Source organism: Lissotriton vulgaris, chromosome 5 (genome assembly GCF_964263255.1).
Source record: "Lissotriton vulgaris chromosome 5, aLisVul1.2, whole genome shotgun sequence".
Classification (NCBI taxonomy): Eukaryota; Metazoa; Chordata; class Amphibia; order Caudata; family Salamandridae; genus Lissotriton; species Lissotriton vulgaris.
The window spans coordinates 194,647,767-194,665,318 of NC_141693.1; the positions used below are offsets into that span (position 1 = coordinate 194,647,767).

Here is a 17,552-nt window from a genome sequence, read left to right on the forward strand (position 1 = left end):
CTCCCTATGTGATGGACGCTAGTTGCACTGCTCCTGCTGTGCATGCTTTACCTGCTCTCTCTATGTGATAGACGCTTGCACTTCTGCTGCTGCCCTGTGCTGTATCCTTTCTGGGAAGCGTCCGCTGCTGCCACCAGTGAACCTTGCAGCTTGTCTTTGTATAACCCAAAACGATCGGCATTGCCAATGCTTGTCTTCTGCAGTCAAAGGAATACAGTATGCGCCAAGAAGGGTACAGTAAATAACAACGTTAAATATTGTGTATCCCTACCTACCTAGAAAGGTAATCCAATTTAGCTTCAATATTAAAGGACGATTGTTAAAAAGAAAGACCATAAAAACTCACCCTGCAACAGCTGGCCGCTAAATCCAAGATCTGTATGGGGCATTCTCCAACCATTGCACGAAAAGCAACCACGTCCAGTCCAAAGTCCTGAAAATTAAAATAAACTGTAACTGCAGTGTCAAAGGACTTGACGGCAGATAGGGTTTCTATGTCATACTTTTATGCATATTTACATTTAATGAACACTACAGCAGCACTCACAGGACAGTGAACACGTAGAATATAACACCAACAATCGAAAGCAAGGCAGAACTTAATTCTTGAGCATGGTTTTTTTTCTTTAATAAAATTGGTCATTTCTAAAGAGGTTGAAGTTTGTATTATCCAGAAAGGAGGTCAAATCCCTTGAATACAATTTCCTTGGAATGCCAAGTGACAGCCAATTCATCAACTAAAAGAGTTCCAGCTCATGTAACCAATTTGTACGTTTTAGAAAAGGACTGGTTTAGAAAACCTTCTGAAAACAAAATGTTGGAAACGCTCAAATGGCTGCCCATGAGACAATATCAAGCAGGAACTAGGAAGGAAACACGTTTGGCATGGTACAAATATTGTGCATAAATACACCAGGGCCTCCCGCCAAACAGGGAGTAACATAGAATAACATATTCCATATGCATGCATACCAATTCCGCAAAAAGTGGAACATGGCTTGAGATGAAGAGCAGAGCGCCCTGAGCCAGAGCCAGTGGGGCACCTCCAGGGCACCCCTCCTTTCTGCAGATGGACGTCTGTCCTCTCCCCAGGCTGGGAAAGGCTGGCATTGGTGGCAGAGGGCACCCCTCCTTTCTGCAGATGGACGTCTGTCATTTCCCCAGGCTGGGAAAGGCTGACAATGGTGGCTGAGGGCACCCCTCCTTCCTGGAGATGGACGTCTGTCATCCCCCCAGGTTGGGACAGGCTGGCAGTGGTGGCAGAGGGCAACCCCTCCTTTCTGCAGATGGACGTCTGTCATCCCCCAGGTTGGGACAGGCTGGCAGGGGTGGCAGAGGGCACCCCTCCTTCCTGGAGATGGACGTCTGTCATCTCCCCAGGTTGGGACAGGCTGGCAGTGGTGGCAGAGGGCACCCCTCCTTCCTGGAGATGGACGTCTGTCATCTCCCCAGGTTGGGACAGGCTGGCAGTGGTGGCAGAGGGCACCCCTCCTTCCTGGAGATGGACGTCTGTCATCTCCCCAGGTTGGGACAGGCTGGCAGTGGTGGCAGAGGGCACCCCTCCTTCCTGGAGATGGACGTCTGTCATCTCCCCAGGCTGGGACAGGCTGGCAGTGCTGGCTGGAGTTTTTGATCATCATAAGCGGAGGGCAGGTCTTGTTGCTGTTTCCTTATGTGGGACAGTGCATGCTGGCATCTCCTATTTAAATAGGTCTGAGTGTGGCTTTTCACCCAAGCCCTATGCTACATCAGTGTTGGTCATGGATGACGAATGTGCCGTGTTTACTCTGCATGCTGCTGCTATGTAGGTGGTAAAAGCGGGGTTTAGAGGGCCAGTATTATGTATTGGATTCCTGAGGTCCCCATAGCATCTTGGTTAATTAAACCATAAGAATTGGGTAATCGATTGGATCATTTGTAACAAGTGAAATCCCACCAGTTAGCCCTTCTTTCCAATATGCACGCGTTTTTCTTCTAATTCAGTGAATATGGTCTAAGGGGTACTTTACATTTCTTCAAAGGTAATCCCTGATTTTTCATACTTTTAAGAAACATTGCAGAATTGGAAAGCAAAGCAACTGCAACAGTCAAAACATCATGAACAGAACATTCTGCAGCGGCGGTTTTACCATTAGGGCGTTTGGGCGTTGCCCCACCTATAATTATCAGGCAATTTATTCGAGCGGCGCGTTAGTAAAAGTTTTATAAATTAACGCGCCGCTCGAATAAATTGCCCGGTAATTATTGCCCAGCGGCCGTGGTGTGTGTCATGGACAGTATGCACTGTCTGACACTGGGTGGCGCTGGACTGACTCTGTGCCGGCACAGTGCGCACTCACTGCGCATGAGGTGTTTGCCCGGCAGGGCTTTTTTAACTAGATAACTATGTGGTTTTAAAAAAAACCACCGATTAGGGGTTTGCCTGCCTAATGCAACGTACCCCATTGCTGAAAAAACGAACGACGTTTTTTCAATGCTCAGCCCAATCCTGATGCTACTCTCTTTAGAGAGCAGCTCTCCTCTAAAGAGAGCAGCATCAGGATTGGCTACTACTGTGTCTCGGCAAGTTTGCAGCCATCAGTCTAGGCGCCAACGGGACCCCAGAGCAGAGATGGTGCGGACCCGGTCAAACGAAGACGAGGTAAGTTTTTTATTTTATTTATCCCCACCCCCTGGCCCCCACTGTGAGCGAGCCGTGACTGCAACTTAGCAGTATGAGCGTTTATCTTGGTAAGCCAGAAATAATATGAGGCTTAGGGACAGCCTACAACTGATCCACAACGCACAATGGTGTTCACTGTGTATTGACCTTACATCGCCTGACGGGGGAAAGGAAATTGTGCTCTCACGGAACCAAACTGGGCTCATTCGTGCCACAACTCGCCACAATTCTGTTAGTCTTTTAAATGTGGCCATTAACAACTAGTTTAGAACGCAGCCTCTTGTAGCTGTTTTTTTTTGTGCCGAGGGGCATAAACTATGTTTTATATTAACAAAGTCGATAACTTCAAAGTTATCAGCCAAGTGTCTTGTGTCATCTAATATTGATAATACGGGATAATACACATATTTGGAGCAAAAAGGGAACTCTTAACCTTTGGAGAAATCCCTTATTAAAACTTTTACCCACAACCAGGTTGAAGTTTGTTAAAAAAAACTCTTGCCATACTTTACAAACACAGACTGCGAGACCGTCCTTAATGTTACAAGGGGGAAGTCTACAGATTTTAACCATTGCGCTTGAAAAAGAACAGGCTGGTAATTGCGCGAGTGACACGACATGGAAATAAATCACTTCCCTAAAAATTAAAACCATGACATGCAGGGAGGCCTCGCTGCAGCCAAATGGGAGACATACCGCTGTGCTGCTGGCAGGGCCGGTGAAGCTAAAACCGTAATCTTGCTAAATACAGGGTTTAAATACTATGAACAAACGTTACGTGCACGTTATTCACCCTGGGCCATGACAGCCAGTTTTATGACCAAATTCTTTTGGGGCAATGACACGGAGGTTGAGATGAAAAAAATCCTCCTTGTAGCTAAAATGACAAAATTGTCTGCAAAAATGCAGTGCACATTGTAATTAGACAAAGTGGCTTCACAATAATAATTTATGCATATGTAAACGCTCGAGTCTAGAGAGCAAGTTTAAGACATTTTTAAAGATTAAAATGTCTACAGAAGAAAGCCTGGATGTACGTCTTGTTACATTCGTGAATGTAATATAGGGTACCTTGTAGGTTCTTTCTCAAAAGGGTATCACGCGCGCTACGCCCCACCACTTTCAAATGTCACCAGCCGCCACTGACATTCTGCACCTCCAGCAGGGAGCAGTGGGACTCCAGCGTCGTTGCTAGGCAGCAGAATATTTTGACTTCTGCAATAGCAGGATAAAGGCACTTGCAAGATAATGCCATACATGTATATCTCGGCTTCTAAGCGGAAGCCCCAGAGCAGAAGTGACATCGCTTTACCAGCAGGAGAGCTTTTATGTGCTTGGGCAATGTCTACAACTTCACAATATCTATGCATACATTTGTGAAGTGTTTTCATCTTTTCACAGCAGTTTCTTGGTCTTGTATGAAGGACACAATGATGACCTTAAGTTAAGACTCCCACTAACTATGGTCCCTGAGTGCCAACATGAAATCCTTGCATTTGCAGGTATTTAGAAAGACCCATCTTCCACCCAGGGGCTTCTTGGTGCTATTGCAAACAGTGCTTCGGATGCTGGCTACTAAATGTGTCAATGTCAGTGCAGATGAAGACAAGTTGTAAACGTGTTTCAACACCTCAGCAAGATCTTTTTTCACAAGGGCGAGGGAACTGAATTCTACCAACTGACCAGAGAGCGCTACTCCTATATGGAAGTGCCTTTACTTAGAAATGGTCAACAGACACCGAGTAGAAGTTTTCAGTTTCTGAGATCTTCCGACTATTCATACCTCCTAAGAAGACTATGACAAGTGGAATGTGGTGACCTTAAAGAAAGGAGACAGAGAAGCATCAGCGCCCTCGGCGTGCCTCAGGAGGAGATCACTATTGACTACTACTTTGAAGACACGCCAGCTATGACTAGAGATTAAGAAACGTTGCTTTTATTTAACTTTTCAATAAAATTCTTCTTCCAGTGTTGGCAGATCACTATACCATGTTCACATTCAGCATCAAGCGACAATGTTGTTTCTACTTACTTACTCAAAATGGAATCAGGATTGGTGAAACTGTTCTTTCTGTGTTTTGGAAAACAATGTCAGATTCTTTGAATGCTGGATATGCTCAACTCAACAGACCAGACTGATGCAGTACACCTGAAGAGATGTATCATCCAATGATCTTCTCAAATAGCAACACTTGAAAAGTATCCACTGGAAAGGAATAAGGGCCATATGTATCAAGGCCAAATGGGTGCGCAAACGCCGAAATTCGCAGAATTTCGGCGTTTGCGAACCCATTTTCGCAAAATGGTATGTATCAAACAGTTTGGGTGCAAAATAAGGAATCGCAAAATTTGCCATTGCTTATTTTGCGATTGCATTTAAGGAATCGCAAATTTTGCGATTCCTTAAATGCAATGTATCAAGGGAAAAAAAAATCCAAAATGCCCTTAAGGAATCGCAAATTACCACCAACTTCTAGTTGGTGGTAAGTTGCGAATTCTTTTAAAAAAACATTTTTTTGAAAATCCAATGGTGCCATGTGACTCTCATACATGCCCTTAGGGCATGTATGTGCGCCATATGCACACACATGTCATTTTCAGGGGTGCAGCAGGGTGTTCTTGAGACACCCCTGCACCCTTGAAATTATTCTCAATTTGCGATTAGCAAATTGCGAATCGCAAATTGAGAATATTTTCCCATTCATTCCCATGGGCCTCCTGGACAATAGAAATGAATGGGAAATTATTCCTTAATTGCGATTAGCAATTTGCTAATCGCAATTAAGGAATTTGAAGGAATCGCTAATAAATAACTAATTTCTTCATACATACCATTTTGCGATTTCTAAATAGCGATTCCTTAAAAATCGCTATTAAGGAATCGCAAAAAGGTATGTTGATACATATGGCCCTAAGTGATTTATTGATGGGTTACTGAAGCCTTTCTAGATCAGCAGTCCTCATCAGGGCACAAGTGAACGATAATTCGGCAATCAAAAACGAGCTTTGTAAGGACATGAGGATTGGAGGCTTTAAATTGTTTGCGCACAATAGACTTTCTTTGTAAAGTTCATTTTCTAACCGGTTCACCAGAGTGAACAACCATGGTTGCTCTGTGTGCCACCAACATTGGGGTTGACTGATCCAAGCTGGTGGTCTCAAAGAAAAAAGTAGGAGGAAACAAAAGCATGTTGTGCAAGCTATCCCCACATCACATTCATGTCACTTATGTGACCAGGGTTTGTACCCAGGGGTTAGAAAGATCAGGCCTGGAAAAGGGTTTGATATTGAAAGTAGCAAAGAATATAACCTATCCATGGGAGATTTTAGGAGACAAGTTGGGGCTTAGATCTCTCCTGTGAACGGAGTAGAGGTTGGGAGCTGAAGAAATTGATTTCTAGACCAGACTTTCACTCACCTCAGTCCTGGGTAGAACCTCTGGATCAGCCGGGATTCTACCAAGTATTTCGCAGAGGACTATTCCAAAGGAGAAGACATCAACCTGTAGGAAGGGGAGAATAAGGGAGTTAGTGCTGGGCTTATGCAGTGATCAGAAGGGAATAACTAATGAATTCACATTCTAGTGCCTTCTCCTTCATACGCGCATTCTCTTTCAACAAAGGCGCATTCACAATATAAATAGATAAAGGCTCCTTACTCCATCCAGGCAGACATGCGCACTTGAACCCTCGCCAGACTCTGCTATGCAGGAGACAGGGTGATTGTTGCTGCAGCCCCCATGGTTCCAATTGAGCGTTGGCAGCCCCTCAAGCAGCCAATTCTCACCCTGCTGAAGTCACGGGGGTGGGACTAGACTAGGGAGGTGAGGTACGCACACTTGTACGACTGAAATGGAGCCTAAGATAAACTCATTGTGTTCGGTGCTGAGAGCCGGACAGGATGTGGTGAGTGTGTTTGGCCTAAATATATTAACATATAACTAACATTCAATTAGAGTACTATTGAGGAAATTCAAGTGTAAGGTGAAAAATGAGTGGTGACTCCTAAGTACCTAAGTCTTATGTGTAGTAATGACTTCAAATTGGTCGGTTCGGGTCATCATGCGGTGACTGTAAAGAGTTTGTGCACAGATTTAGTCACTGTGGCATAGTGGAGAACATGACTGTTATAAATGTTAATTCCTCATTTTACCTTATAGCCTTATAGCCCGCCGTAGTGGGCTATACGGCTATTAAAGGCCCGCTGCAGCGTTAAAGGCCCAAGCCGAAGGCGAGGGTCTTTAACAAAGCAGAGGATCTTTAAAAGCTGGTATAGCCATGATACGAAGGGCTATAAGGCTATTAGAACATTCTGCCACTAGAGGGCAGAATGTTCTAACAAATATAAACAAAGCTTCAGGGAGCGTGAGGGGATTGAAATCCCCCCAGGCTCCCTGAAGCCTTTGTTCACAGCCAGAGCTGTGAACAAAGAAACATTGGAATGTTGGAGCTCCAGGCTTATACCAGCCATTATAAGCCCGGAGCACTTCTTTGTTTTCAATGGAGCTCCCAACATTCCAATGTTCTAATATCTGTTAGTTGTTTGTGGATTGCTCAAAAGCGGTGTATTATTGGAAACAAATCTGCGTCTTTTGTCTCACGTCCGTGTAAGGAAGTAATGTGCTTTCATTCCAGAATGTGATGCCAACACGCGACGTCCTAACCTGCTGTAGAGCGCAGTTAATGAATTGGATTGGAGTGAAAGCTCGCTCACGCAGATCTGCTATCAATGTCAAGTAAAGTGATGAGGTGATAGGATGCTTGATCAGTCAGATGTTTACTGTGTTCAAGCTTGAATGTCTTGTGCCGAGTTGGCCTGGGCACTGTGACCAGCTTTTAAGCAGTCCAGAAGTGACCCTGGGTGGGGCACACAACAAGCAGGCTGGTTTTTATATAACTACTTATCTCGGTTTGGGAGAGTTTCTCCCCGCTTTTACTATTCAATATGCCTTGTTTTGTTTGTGTTACGTGAAATGGCAATGTCAGTGTTGTACAGAAAAGGGATCTGTCGACTGACTGAAATGCTGTTTTTAGATCAATGACACGAGTCCAGTGCTGCGGCTGACGCTGATCGGAGGGAGACAGCACTTTGCTGTATGGTTTCTCCTCCACGGGGCCAGTTTGAGTGTTTACGACTATGTGTGTGTGTGCCTAGGAAATAACTTGAAAATCCACAGAGCTGTGACAAAACAAACAGTAGGGGAGGGCTAGAGGGACGTTTAAAGACCGATGCCTAAGTAATGTCCCCCAGAGGACTAACTTATACACAAAGAACTTAGGGGTCTAGGAGCTAAACCAGAAGAGTGTTTGCTACTGTAAAACCTATGTCTGGTTAGTACTATAGGAATACAGAGAGTAACAGACCATGGGGGTCATTAGGATCGCGGACGGACTTGAGTCCGTCCGCGACCCCAGAGCATGAGGGAACGTCCGCATGGGCTGCGGCGTTCCCTCTGTGCAGATTAGGATGTGACCGCCAGGGTGGCGGTCACATCCTCTATTTTTAACATTGCTGCGGGTGGAGCTTCAAGCTGCACCCGCAGCAATGTTAAAAATGCATGCACAGCATTTGCGTGCACAAAGCGGCAGGCACCGCGCGGTGCCTGCTGCATTGTGCACGCAAATGCAGGGGGGTACCATAGGTACCCCCCATGTGCACCCCCACCCCCCACTACACCTTGGGGGCCCGCAATGGGCCCCTGCAGTGCAGTTACACATGCTTTTCCACGGCGGAAAAGCCGCCGCGGAAAAGCATGTTCCCAAGCACATCCTAATCTGGCTGACGGTGTCTAAGAGACACCTTCACCATTTTAGTGCTTTTCCGCCGCGGTTGTAAGCCAGCCGCGGCGGAAAAGCTGCGGACCTAAACCATGACCCACCAGCCATCCTAATGTGGCGGTGGGTCCTGGTGGGTCCGCAGAGGATTTTCCGCATCCTCCGGGCCGGAGGTGGCTTCCGCCGGCCCGGAGGATGCGGAAAATCCTCCATCCTAATGACCCCCCAAATCGCCAATAAATGAAACACCTGTAATCGTGAGTCACCCCAGTTGTGTTGGATTCCCATCAAAGTCTTACAAGATCAATATTATCATTTGGTAATCCCTGGCGGGTATTGTGTCTCCTGACCATTGAGCTCACAAGCATACCCTCTCGGATGGTTCGGGGTAGCGACCACAATCACACAGGTATCACAAATGCTGTTGATTCAGTGGGAAAAGTGCAGTGCAAAAAGAAAGAGTGGTGATTTAAAATAGGATAGGGAACTAACAGAAGAAATTTTAATAGGCGTTGGCCCCTTCCTGATTAAAAACAAGAACAGACTGGCAAAATTATCGCATTGATAACAAATATCGGCGAGGAGACCAACATGTTTCAGCCTTTAAGGGAGTTACCTCAGGCTTTCTTCAGGGTCTCTGTTCTAGGTTATGCTACTGCCTGTATAAATGTGTACATAAGTGTGAAAAATTATACAAAAAAAACACACAAGTGAAAAGAGCCAGAAAAGGATATAGTGTTCCTTCTTCTGTGCGTACTCCTCTTCGGAAGCAGGTACTTGGTTACTGTAGTTGGGGGACAAACATACAAGTGAAACACTTCCAGCAACTCTGGTCTGAGTGTTACAGTGCAAAGAGTCAAGAACTTTGTCAACCTACGATACTCACCCAGTGCTTCCGGGGAGTGGACCTCACCTCTTCCTGGACCTGGCTCAGGATATGTGAGACCCCGCTCTACGGGAACAGAAACCGACCTCATGGTTATGGTTACGGAGGGATCAGGTAGATCTACTCTCGTGCATACTACATGAAGTCAAACATGTTCTGGACGTAGAGTATACTGTCATACACCAAACGCGCTCTCGTGTCAGTGCCCCTCATTGCACCCACCCGCCACGAGTCCAAAGGGACTCGAGAGATGTTACGTTGACAAGGCTATGGGTTGATGTCAAACGTAGCCCGCCAAGGGTGCTAGCGGAGCCATCGTCTTACCTGTCCGTCGTTGTCTCGAGCTGTGACTGAGTCAGGGGGAGGCTCAGAACAGTGTGCGTCATTCTTACTTGAATGGTTAGGGAAGAAGTTCCCAACCAATCAGCCAGAGATACAACGATGTAACCTCATACTGAGGCTCGAACTACTCGATGACGTCATACTCAACACTCGGGTAGTTCTAATGATATGCAAAGGACCCCATGGTTATTCAGTGGCTGGTCAAGATTGCCTGATGGGGAAATTATGAGAGACTGAACCACGGGAGTGCTCACATTATTGAGAGCAATTCTATTCTATAAATAAGAATAGCACTAATCTGTCATACACCTGCGCTTTCCTTACGGTGCTTTTCCAGCTCTGACCCACACTATCACCATGGAAGAACGCCATGGTCTAGCCTATGATGATGCAATGTACAACTCAATACTCGAGAACATGCCAAGTATTCTGGACACTCTTCCCACACCCACAGTTAACAAGACTGACGACTGGACTAAACTCCTAGCCATGAAGAAATAACACTCCCGCACAGAGACCCACGGGATTATCATGGCGGAGTACATGAGAGCAAGCTGTGCACCACCGGGGCTGATAGTAACCAATGCCCCTCGTCTTTTTCTTACTGACAAGAAATTTCTGGGTGACTGGTCTTTGATTGCCTGGCGCTGCACCCGTGATTGGCTTATTCTTATAATCAGTTCAGCCAAACGGGTAGCAGACGCCATATTAGTAGAGATACAGGTCCTTGAAGGACAGATAAAAACTGGGGTCACCTCCAACTTTAAGAAAAATAAAGACGAGTCTGACAAAATCAACAAAGAATTCGCTGAGTCCATACTACAAACTAAACTTGAGAAATTCAAAAAAGACTTAGCCAAATTCAAACTAGAAACGGTGTACCCCTACACCAGCGACAACTACAAAGCTCCTGACTTCACCAAGAATGGTAGGAGGTACGGATCCAACTACTCTGGATCCAGTTCAGACACTGGTAGCGACTCAGATACCGCTAATCAGCCACCAAATGCTGGCCCAAATCGGGGTAGAGGGGGCGGAAGATACCAGAACCATAGGGGTCAATACAATATGCCTAACCAGCCATGGTGGCCACCAGGACCCTGGGGCTTCCCTGGCACCTTCCAACCACCCATGGCCCCATTTCAAGGTTTCCCTAATTTTAATAACCAGCCTTTTTTAGCGCGTGGCCCCAGACGGTCACGGGGCAAAAGAAGACCGACACAGGGACAACCTCAGGTCCAATGGGAGGACACAGCAGGTCCACATGCAGGGACCAGGAGCCACACAAGGAGGGGTGCCCAAGAATAACCAATACCACTAGTGAGAGCCTGGTAGTCAACCTCAGTCAACGCACTCTCACTAATTTGGAAGAAGCAGTCCTTAATAAAGGGCTAGGCTTTGTAACCACAGATGAGGGAGACCCGTTCCTACTCCAAATCGAGCTAGCTCAGTTTTTCCGTAAACTTAGGCTCCACTACTTTTTCAAATCGAAAAACAGTGATGACACTCGCATCGAACCTGACAACAACACAGGTCTCAGGAACAAATCCACCTTCCTCCCCCCCCACTCATGCCATACCCCCCCCAGCTTCTTGCCTTTGAGATGGCTGTGAAAAATGATATTGACCAAATTCAATACTCGACCCGCTCAGGTTACAACAACTTATCTACAGCTGAAAGAAAGGCACTGAACTCCCTTTGCCAAGATGACACCATAGTCGTGAAGCCCGCCGATAAAGGGGGTTCCATCGTGGTCCAGGACGTTGAAACATACAGAATGGAATGCTCCCGTCAATTGAGCATTCGCACAGCCTATGAACCACTGACCAGCGACCCCACTCCAGGGTTGACGAACCAAATCAAGAATCTAGTGGAGGAAGCTTTGGCTGAGGGTTGGATAACTAACCTAGAAGCACAGTTCTTACAGGCCAAAAATCCCACGATGCCGTACTTTTATACCCTGCCCAAAGTACACAAACCGCAAAGACCTCCTCCTGGCAGACCGATCATTTCAGGGCAGGGGTCCTTACTGGAACCTCTATCTGCATTTGCGGATCATTTCCTCAAACCTCTGGTGCACACCATGCCAACGTATCTGAAGGACACCACTGATGTCCTGCGGGTAATCCCGGAAATTGACTTTTGCCAAGAGACAGACTATCTTGTCTCATTGGATATTGAGTCATTATACACATCTATCCCCCAGGATGCTACTCTAGACACCATCCGTACCATCCTGGAGGAATCAGAGTTTGACTCCATCACTCCGGTACCCTTCATCATGGCTCTTGCTACTATAGCAATGAAAGAAAACTTCTTCATGTTTGAAGACCAAATATACCATCAAATCTCAGGAACCAGCATGGGAAGTATTTTTGCCCCGTCCTTGGCGAACCTGTATGTTCACAAATTCGAACAAACCACGGTACTACATGCGAGCAACCCACATTTCACGTCTATAATCTGGTGGAAGAGATACATAGACGATGTCTTGGTAGTGTGGAGAGGGTCCAAAGAATCTATACTACAATTCCATGAATGGCTCAATAATCAAAATGACTACCTCCGGTTCACTATTGAAATAAGTAAAGAAAGAGTAGCCTTTCTGGATCTCTCTATCTACTGTACAGCGAATGGCCTACAGAGCGAACTCTACAGAAAACCAATGGCACGCAACTCCCTCCTACTGTATGAGAGTCAACATCCCAAGGCCCTAAGGGACAATCTCCCATTTGGGCAATTCCTACGAGTTCGTAGGAACGGCTCCACTACAGAAAGTTTTGAACGACATGCCGGCGAACTGTCCAATCAGCTTCTGTCAAGACATTACCCCAAAAGACTGGTGAATCGCTCATGCAAAAGAGCAGCTAACAACCACCGGGCTGCTCTACTTGAACCTAAACCTGCCAAACCACCGACTGAACGACTCACACTAGTGAGCGCTTATAACACCAAGTCCAATAAGGTTCAGAAAGTCATCAAGAAACATTGGCGCATTCTAAACAGCGGGAAGGACAAACTTGAATTCCCACTGTTCGCGTTCAAACGCTCCAAAAACTTGAGGGATCGTCTGGTACACACCCGTCCCAAAACCACTGCTAAGAGAGAAGTGGGCACCCTCTGGGACCTGCCGCCTGTTACAGGCCACCACCCTTGTGGTAACTGTTCTGTCTGCCCACTCACCTCTAAGATCACGAGTGTGGACATCGGGACAGATTGACCTTGGGAGCTGAGACAATTCTCAAATTGCAACAGCAACAACCTTATTTATCTCCTCACATGCATCTGTAACGAACGATATGTTGGCATGACCACCAGAAAGGTTAGAGTGAGAATGCAGGAACATAAAAGTACATTCCGTTGCAAAAAAGACATCTCGAAACTTACCAAACACTTCATTGAGCATAATCACAGTGAAAATGATTTCAATTGGCATGTTCTTGAAAAACCACACATCCCAGCCCATGTAAGCGATGTGTCTAACTTCCTATTTCGCAAAGAGCAAAGATGGGTGTACAAATTGGGTACTGATCAACACGGACTGAATGACGACATCCCGTGGTTCAGTCTCTCATAATTTCCCCATCAGGCAATCTTGACCAGCCACTGAATAACCATGGGGTCCTTTGCATATCATTAGAACTACCCGAGTGTTGAGTATGACGTCATCGAGTAGTTCGAGCCTCAGTATGAGGTTACGTCGTTGTATCTCTGGCTGATTGGTTGGGAACTTCTTCCCTAACCATTCAAGTAAGAATGACGCACACTGTTCTGAGCCTCCCCCTGACTCAGTCACAGCTCGAGACAACGACGGACAGGTAAGACGATAGCTCCGCTAGCACCCTTGGCGGGCTATGTTTGACATCAACCCATAGCCTTGTCAACGTAACATCTCTCGAGTCCCTTTGGACTCGTGGCGGGTGGGTGCAACGAGGGGCACTGACACGAGAGCGCGTTTGGTGTATGACAGTATACTCTACGTCCAGAACATGTTTGACTTCATGTAGTATGCACAAGAGTAGATCTACCTGATCCCTCCGTAACCATAACCATGAGGTCGGTTTCTGTTCCCGTAGAGCGGGGTCTCACATATCCTGAGCCAGGTCCAGGAAGAGGTGAGGTCCACTCCCCGGAAGCACTGGGTGAGTATCGTAGGTTGACAAAGTTCTTGACTCTTTGCACTGTAACACTCAGACCAGAGTTGCTGGAAGTGTTTCACTTGTATGTTTGTCCCCCGACTACAGTAACCAAGTACCTGCTTCCGAAGAGGAGTACGCACAGAAGAAGGAACACTATATCCTTTTCTGGCTCTTTTCACTTGTGTGTTTTTTTGTATAATTTTTCACACTTATGTACACATTTATACAGGCAGTAGCATAACCTAGAACAGAGACCCTGAAGAAAGCCTGAGGTAACTCCCTTAAAGGCTGAAACATGTTGGTCTCCTCGCAGATATTTGTTATCAATGCGATAATTTTGCCAGTCTGTTCTTGTTTTTAATCAGGAAGGGGCCAACGCCTATTAAAATTTCTTCTGTTAGTTCCCTATCCTATTTTAAATCACCACTCTTTCTTTTTGCACTGCACTTTTCCCACTGAATCAACAGCATTTGTGATACCTGTGTGATTGTGGTCGCTACCCCGAACCATCCGAGAGGGTATGCTTGTGATCTCAATGGTCAGGAGACACAATACCCGCCAGGGATTACCAAATGATAATATTGATCTTGTAAGACTTTGATGGGAATCCAACACAACTGGGGTGACTCACGATTACAGGTGTTTCATTTATTGGCGATTTGGTCTGTTACTCTCTGTATTCCTATAGTACTAACCAGACATAGGTTTTACAGTAGCAAACACTCTTCTGGTTTAGCTCCTAGACCCCCAAGTTCTTTGTGTATAAGTTAGTCCTCTGGGGGACATTACTTAGGCATCGGTCTTTAAACGTCCCTCTAGCCCTCCCCTACTGTTTGTTTTGTCATGACCTTGAGCAGCGTGCAGCTGCGGGCTACATTGAGTGCTCACATTATTGAGAGCAATTCTATTCTATAAATAAGAATAGCACTAATCTGTCATACACCTGCGCTTTCCTTACGGTGCTTTTCCAGCTCCGACCCACACTATCACCATGGAAGAACGCCATGGTCTAGCCTATGATGATGCAATGCACAACTCAATACTCGAGAACATGCCATGTATTCTGGACACTCTTCCCACACCCACAGTTAACAAGACTGACGACTGGACTAAACTCCTAGCCATGAAGAAATCACACTCCCGCACAGGGACCCACGGGATTATCATGGCGGAGTACATGAGAGCAAGCTGTGCACCACCGGGGCTGATAGTAACCAATGCCCCTCGTCTTTTTCTTACTGACAAGAAATTTCTGGGTGACTGGTCTTTGATTGCCTGGCGCTGCACCCGTTATTGGCTTATTCTTATAATCAGTACAGCCAAACGGGTAGCAGACGCCATATTAGTAGAGATACAGGTCCTTGAAGGACAGATAAAAACTGCGGTCAACTCCAACTTTAAGAAAAATAAAGACGAGTCTGACAAAATCAACAAAGAATTCGCTGAGTCCATACTACAAACTAAACTTGAGAAATTCAAAAAAGACTTAGCCAAATTCAAACTAGAAACGGTGTACCCCTACACCAGCGACAACTACAAAGCTCCTGACTTCACCAAGAATGGTAGGAGGTACGGATCCAACTACTCTGGATCCAGTTCAGACACTGGTAGCGACTCAGATACCGCTAATCAGCCACCAAATGCTGGCCCAAATCGGGGTAGAGGGGGCGGAAGATACCAGAACCATAGGGGTCAATACAATATGCCTAACCAGCCATGGTGGCCACCAGGACCCTGGGGCTTCCCTGGCACCTTCCAACCACCCATGGCCCCATTTCAAGGTTTCCCTAATTTTAATAACCAGCCTTTTTTAGCGCGTGGCCCCAGACGGTCACGGGGCAAAAGAAGACCGACACAGGGACAACCTCAGGTCCAATGGGAGGACACAGCAGGTCCACATGCAGGGACCAGGAGCCACACAAGGAGGGGTGCCCAAGAATAACCAATACCACTAGTGAGAGCCTGGTAGTCAACCTCAGTCAACGCACTCTCACTGATTTGGAAGAAGCAGTCCTTAATAAAGGGCTAGGCTTTGTAACCACAGATGAGGGAGACCCGTTCCTACTCCAAATCGAGCTAGCTCAGTTTTTCCGAAAACTTAGGCTCCACTACTTTTTCAAATCGAAAAACAGTGATGACACTCGCATCGAACCTGACAACAACACAGGTCTCAGGAACAAATCCACCTTCCTCCCCCCCCACTCATGCCATACCCCCCCCAGCTTCTTGCCTTTGAGATGGCTGTGAAAAATGATATTGACCAAATTCAATACTCGACCCGCTCAGGTTACAACAACTTATCTACAGCTGAAAGAAAGGCACTGAACTCCCTTTGCCAAGATGACACCATAGTCGTGAAGCCCGCCGATAAAGGGGGTTCCATCGTGGTCCAGGACGTTGAAACATACAGAATGGAATGCTCCCGTCAATTGAGCATTCGCACAGCCTATGAACCACTGACCAGCGACCCCACTCCAGGGTTGACGAACCAAATCAAGAATCTAGTGGAGGAAGCTTTGGCTGAGGGTTGGATAACTAACCTAGAAGCACAGTTCTTACAGGCCAAAAATCCCACGATGCCGTACTTTTATACCCTGCCCAAAGTACACAAACCGCAAAGACCTCCTCCTGGCAGACCGATCATTTCAGGGCAGGGGTCCTTACTGGAACCTCTATCTGCATTTGCGGATCATTTCCTCAAACCTCTGGTGCACACCATGCCAACGTATCTGAAGGACACCACTGATGTCCTGCGGGTAATCCCGGAAATTGACTTTTGCCAAGAGACAGACTATCTTGTCTCATTGGATATTGAGTCATTATACACATCTATCCCCCAGGATGCTACTCTAGACACCATCCGTACCATCCTGGAGGAATCAGAGTTTGACTCCATCACTCCGGTACCCTTCATCATGGCTCTTGCTACTATAGCAATGAAAGAAAACTTCTTCATGTTTGAAGACCAAATATACCATCAAATCTCAGGAACCAGCATGGGAAGTATTTTTGCCCCGTCCTTGGCGAACCTGTATGTTCACAAATTCGAACAAACCACGGTACTACATGCGAGCAACCCACATTTCACGTCTATAATCTGGTGGAAGAGATACATAGACGATGTCTTGGTAGTGTGGAGAGGGTCCAAAGAATCTATACTACAATTCCATGAATGGCTCAATAATCAAAATGACTACCTCCGGTTCACTATTGAAATAAGTAAAGAAAGAGTAGCCTTTCTGGATCTCTCTATCTACTGTACAGCGAATGGCCTACAGAGCGAACTCTACAGAAAACCAATGGCACGCAACTCCCTCCTACTGTATGAGAGTCAACATCCCAAGGCCCTTAGGGACAATCTCCCATTTGGGCAATTCCTACGAGTTCGTAGGAACGGCTCCACTACAGAAAGTTTTGAACGACATGCCGGCGAACTGTCCAATCAGCTTCTGTCAAGACATTACCCCAAAAGACTGGTGAATCGCTCATGCAAAAGAGCAGCTAACAACCACCGGGCTGCTCTACTTGAACCTAAACCTGCCAAACCACCGACTGAACGACTCACACTAGTGAGCGCTTATAACACCAAGTCCAATAAGGTTCAGAAAGTCATCAAGAAACATTGGCGCATTCTAAACAGCGGGAAGGACAAACTTGAATTCCCACTGTTCGCGTTCAAACGCTCCAAAAACTTGAGGGATCGTCTGGTACACACCCGTCCCAAAACCACTGCTAAGAGAGAAGTGGGC

At 46.3% G+C, this 17,552-nt stretch overlaps 1 protein-coding gene across 1 annotated transcript in view; it reads right to left on the minus strand.

Moving 5' to 3' along the window:
* The window catches only part of LOC147710458 (dual specificity testis-specific protein kinase 1-like), a 413,858-nt gene that overhangs the window by 15,124 nt on the left and 381,182 nt on the right, over positions 1 to 17,552 (minus strand). The window contains exons 7-8 of the mRNA XM_086921146.1: positions 6,081 to 6,164; positions 347 to 433 (exon numbers count right to left, since the gene is read on the minus strand). Coding sequence (XP_086777272.1) covers positions 347 to 433; positions 6,081 to 6,164 — 171 coding nt within the window. The remainder of the gene's footprint in view (positions 1 to 346; positions 434 to 6,080; positions 6,165 to 17,552) is intronic.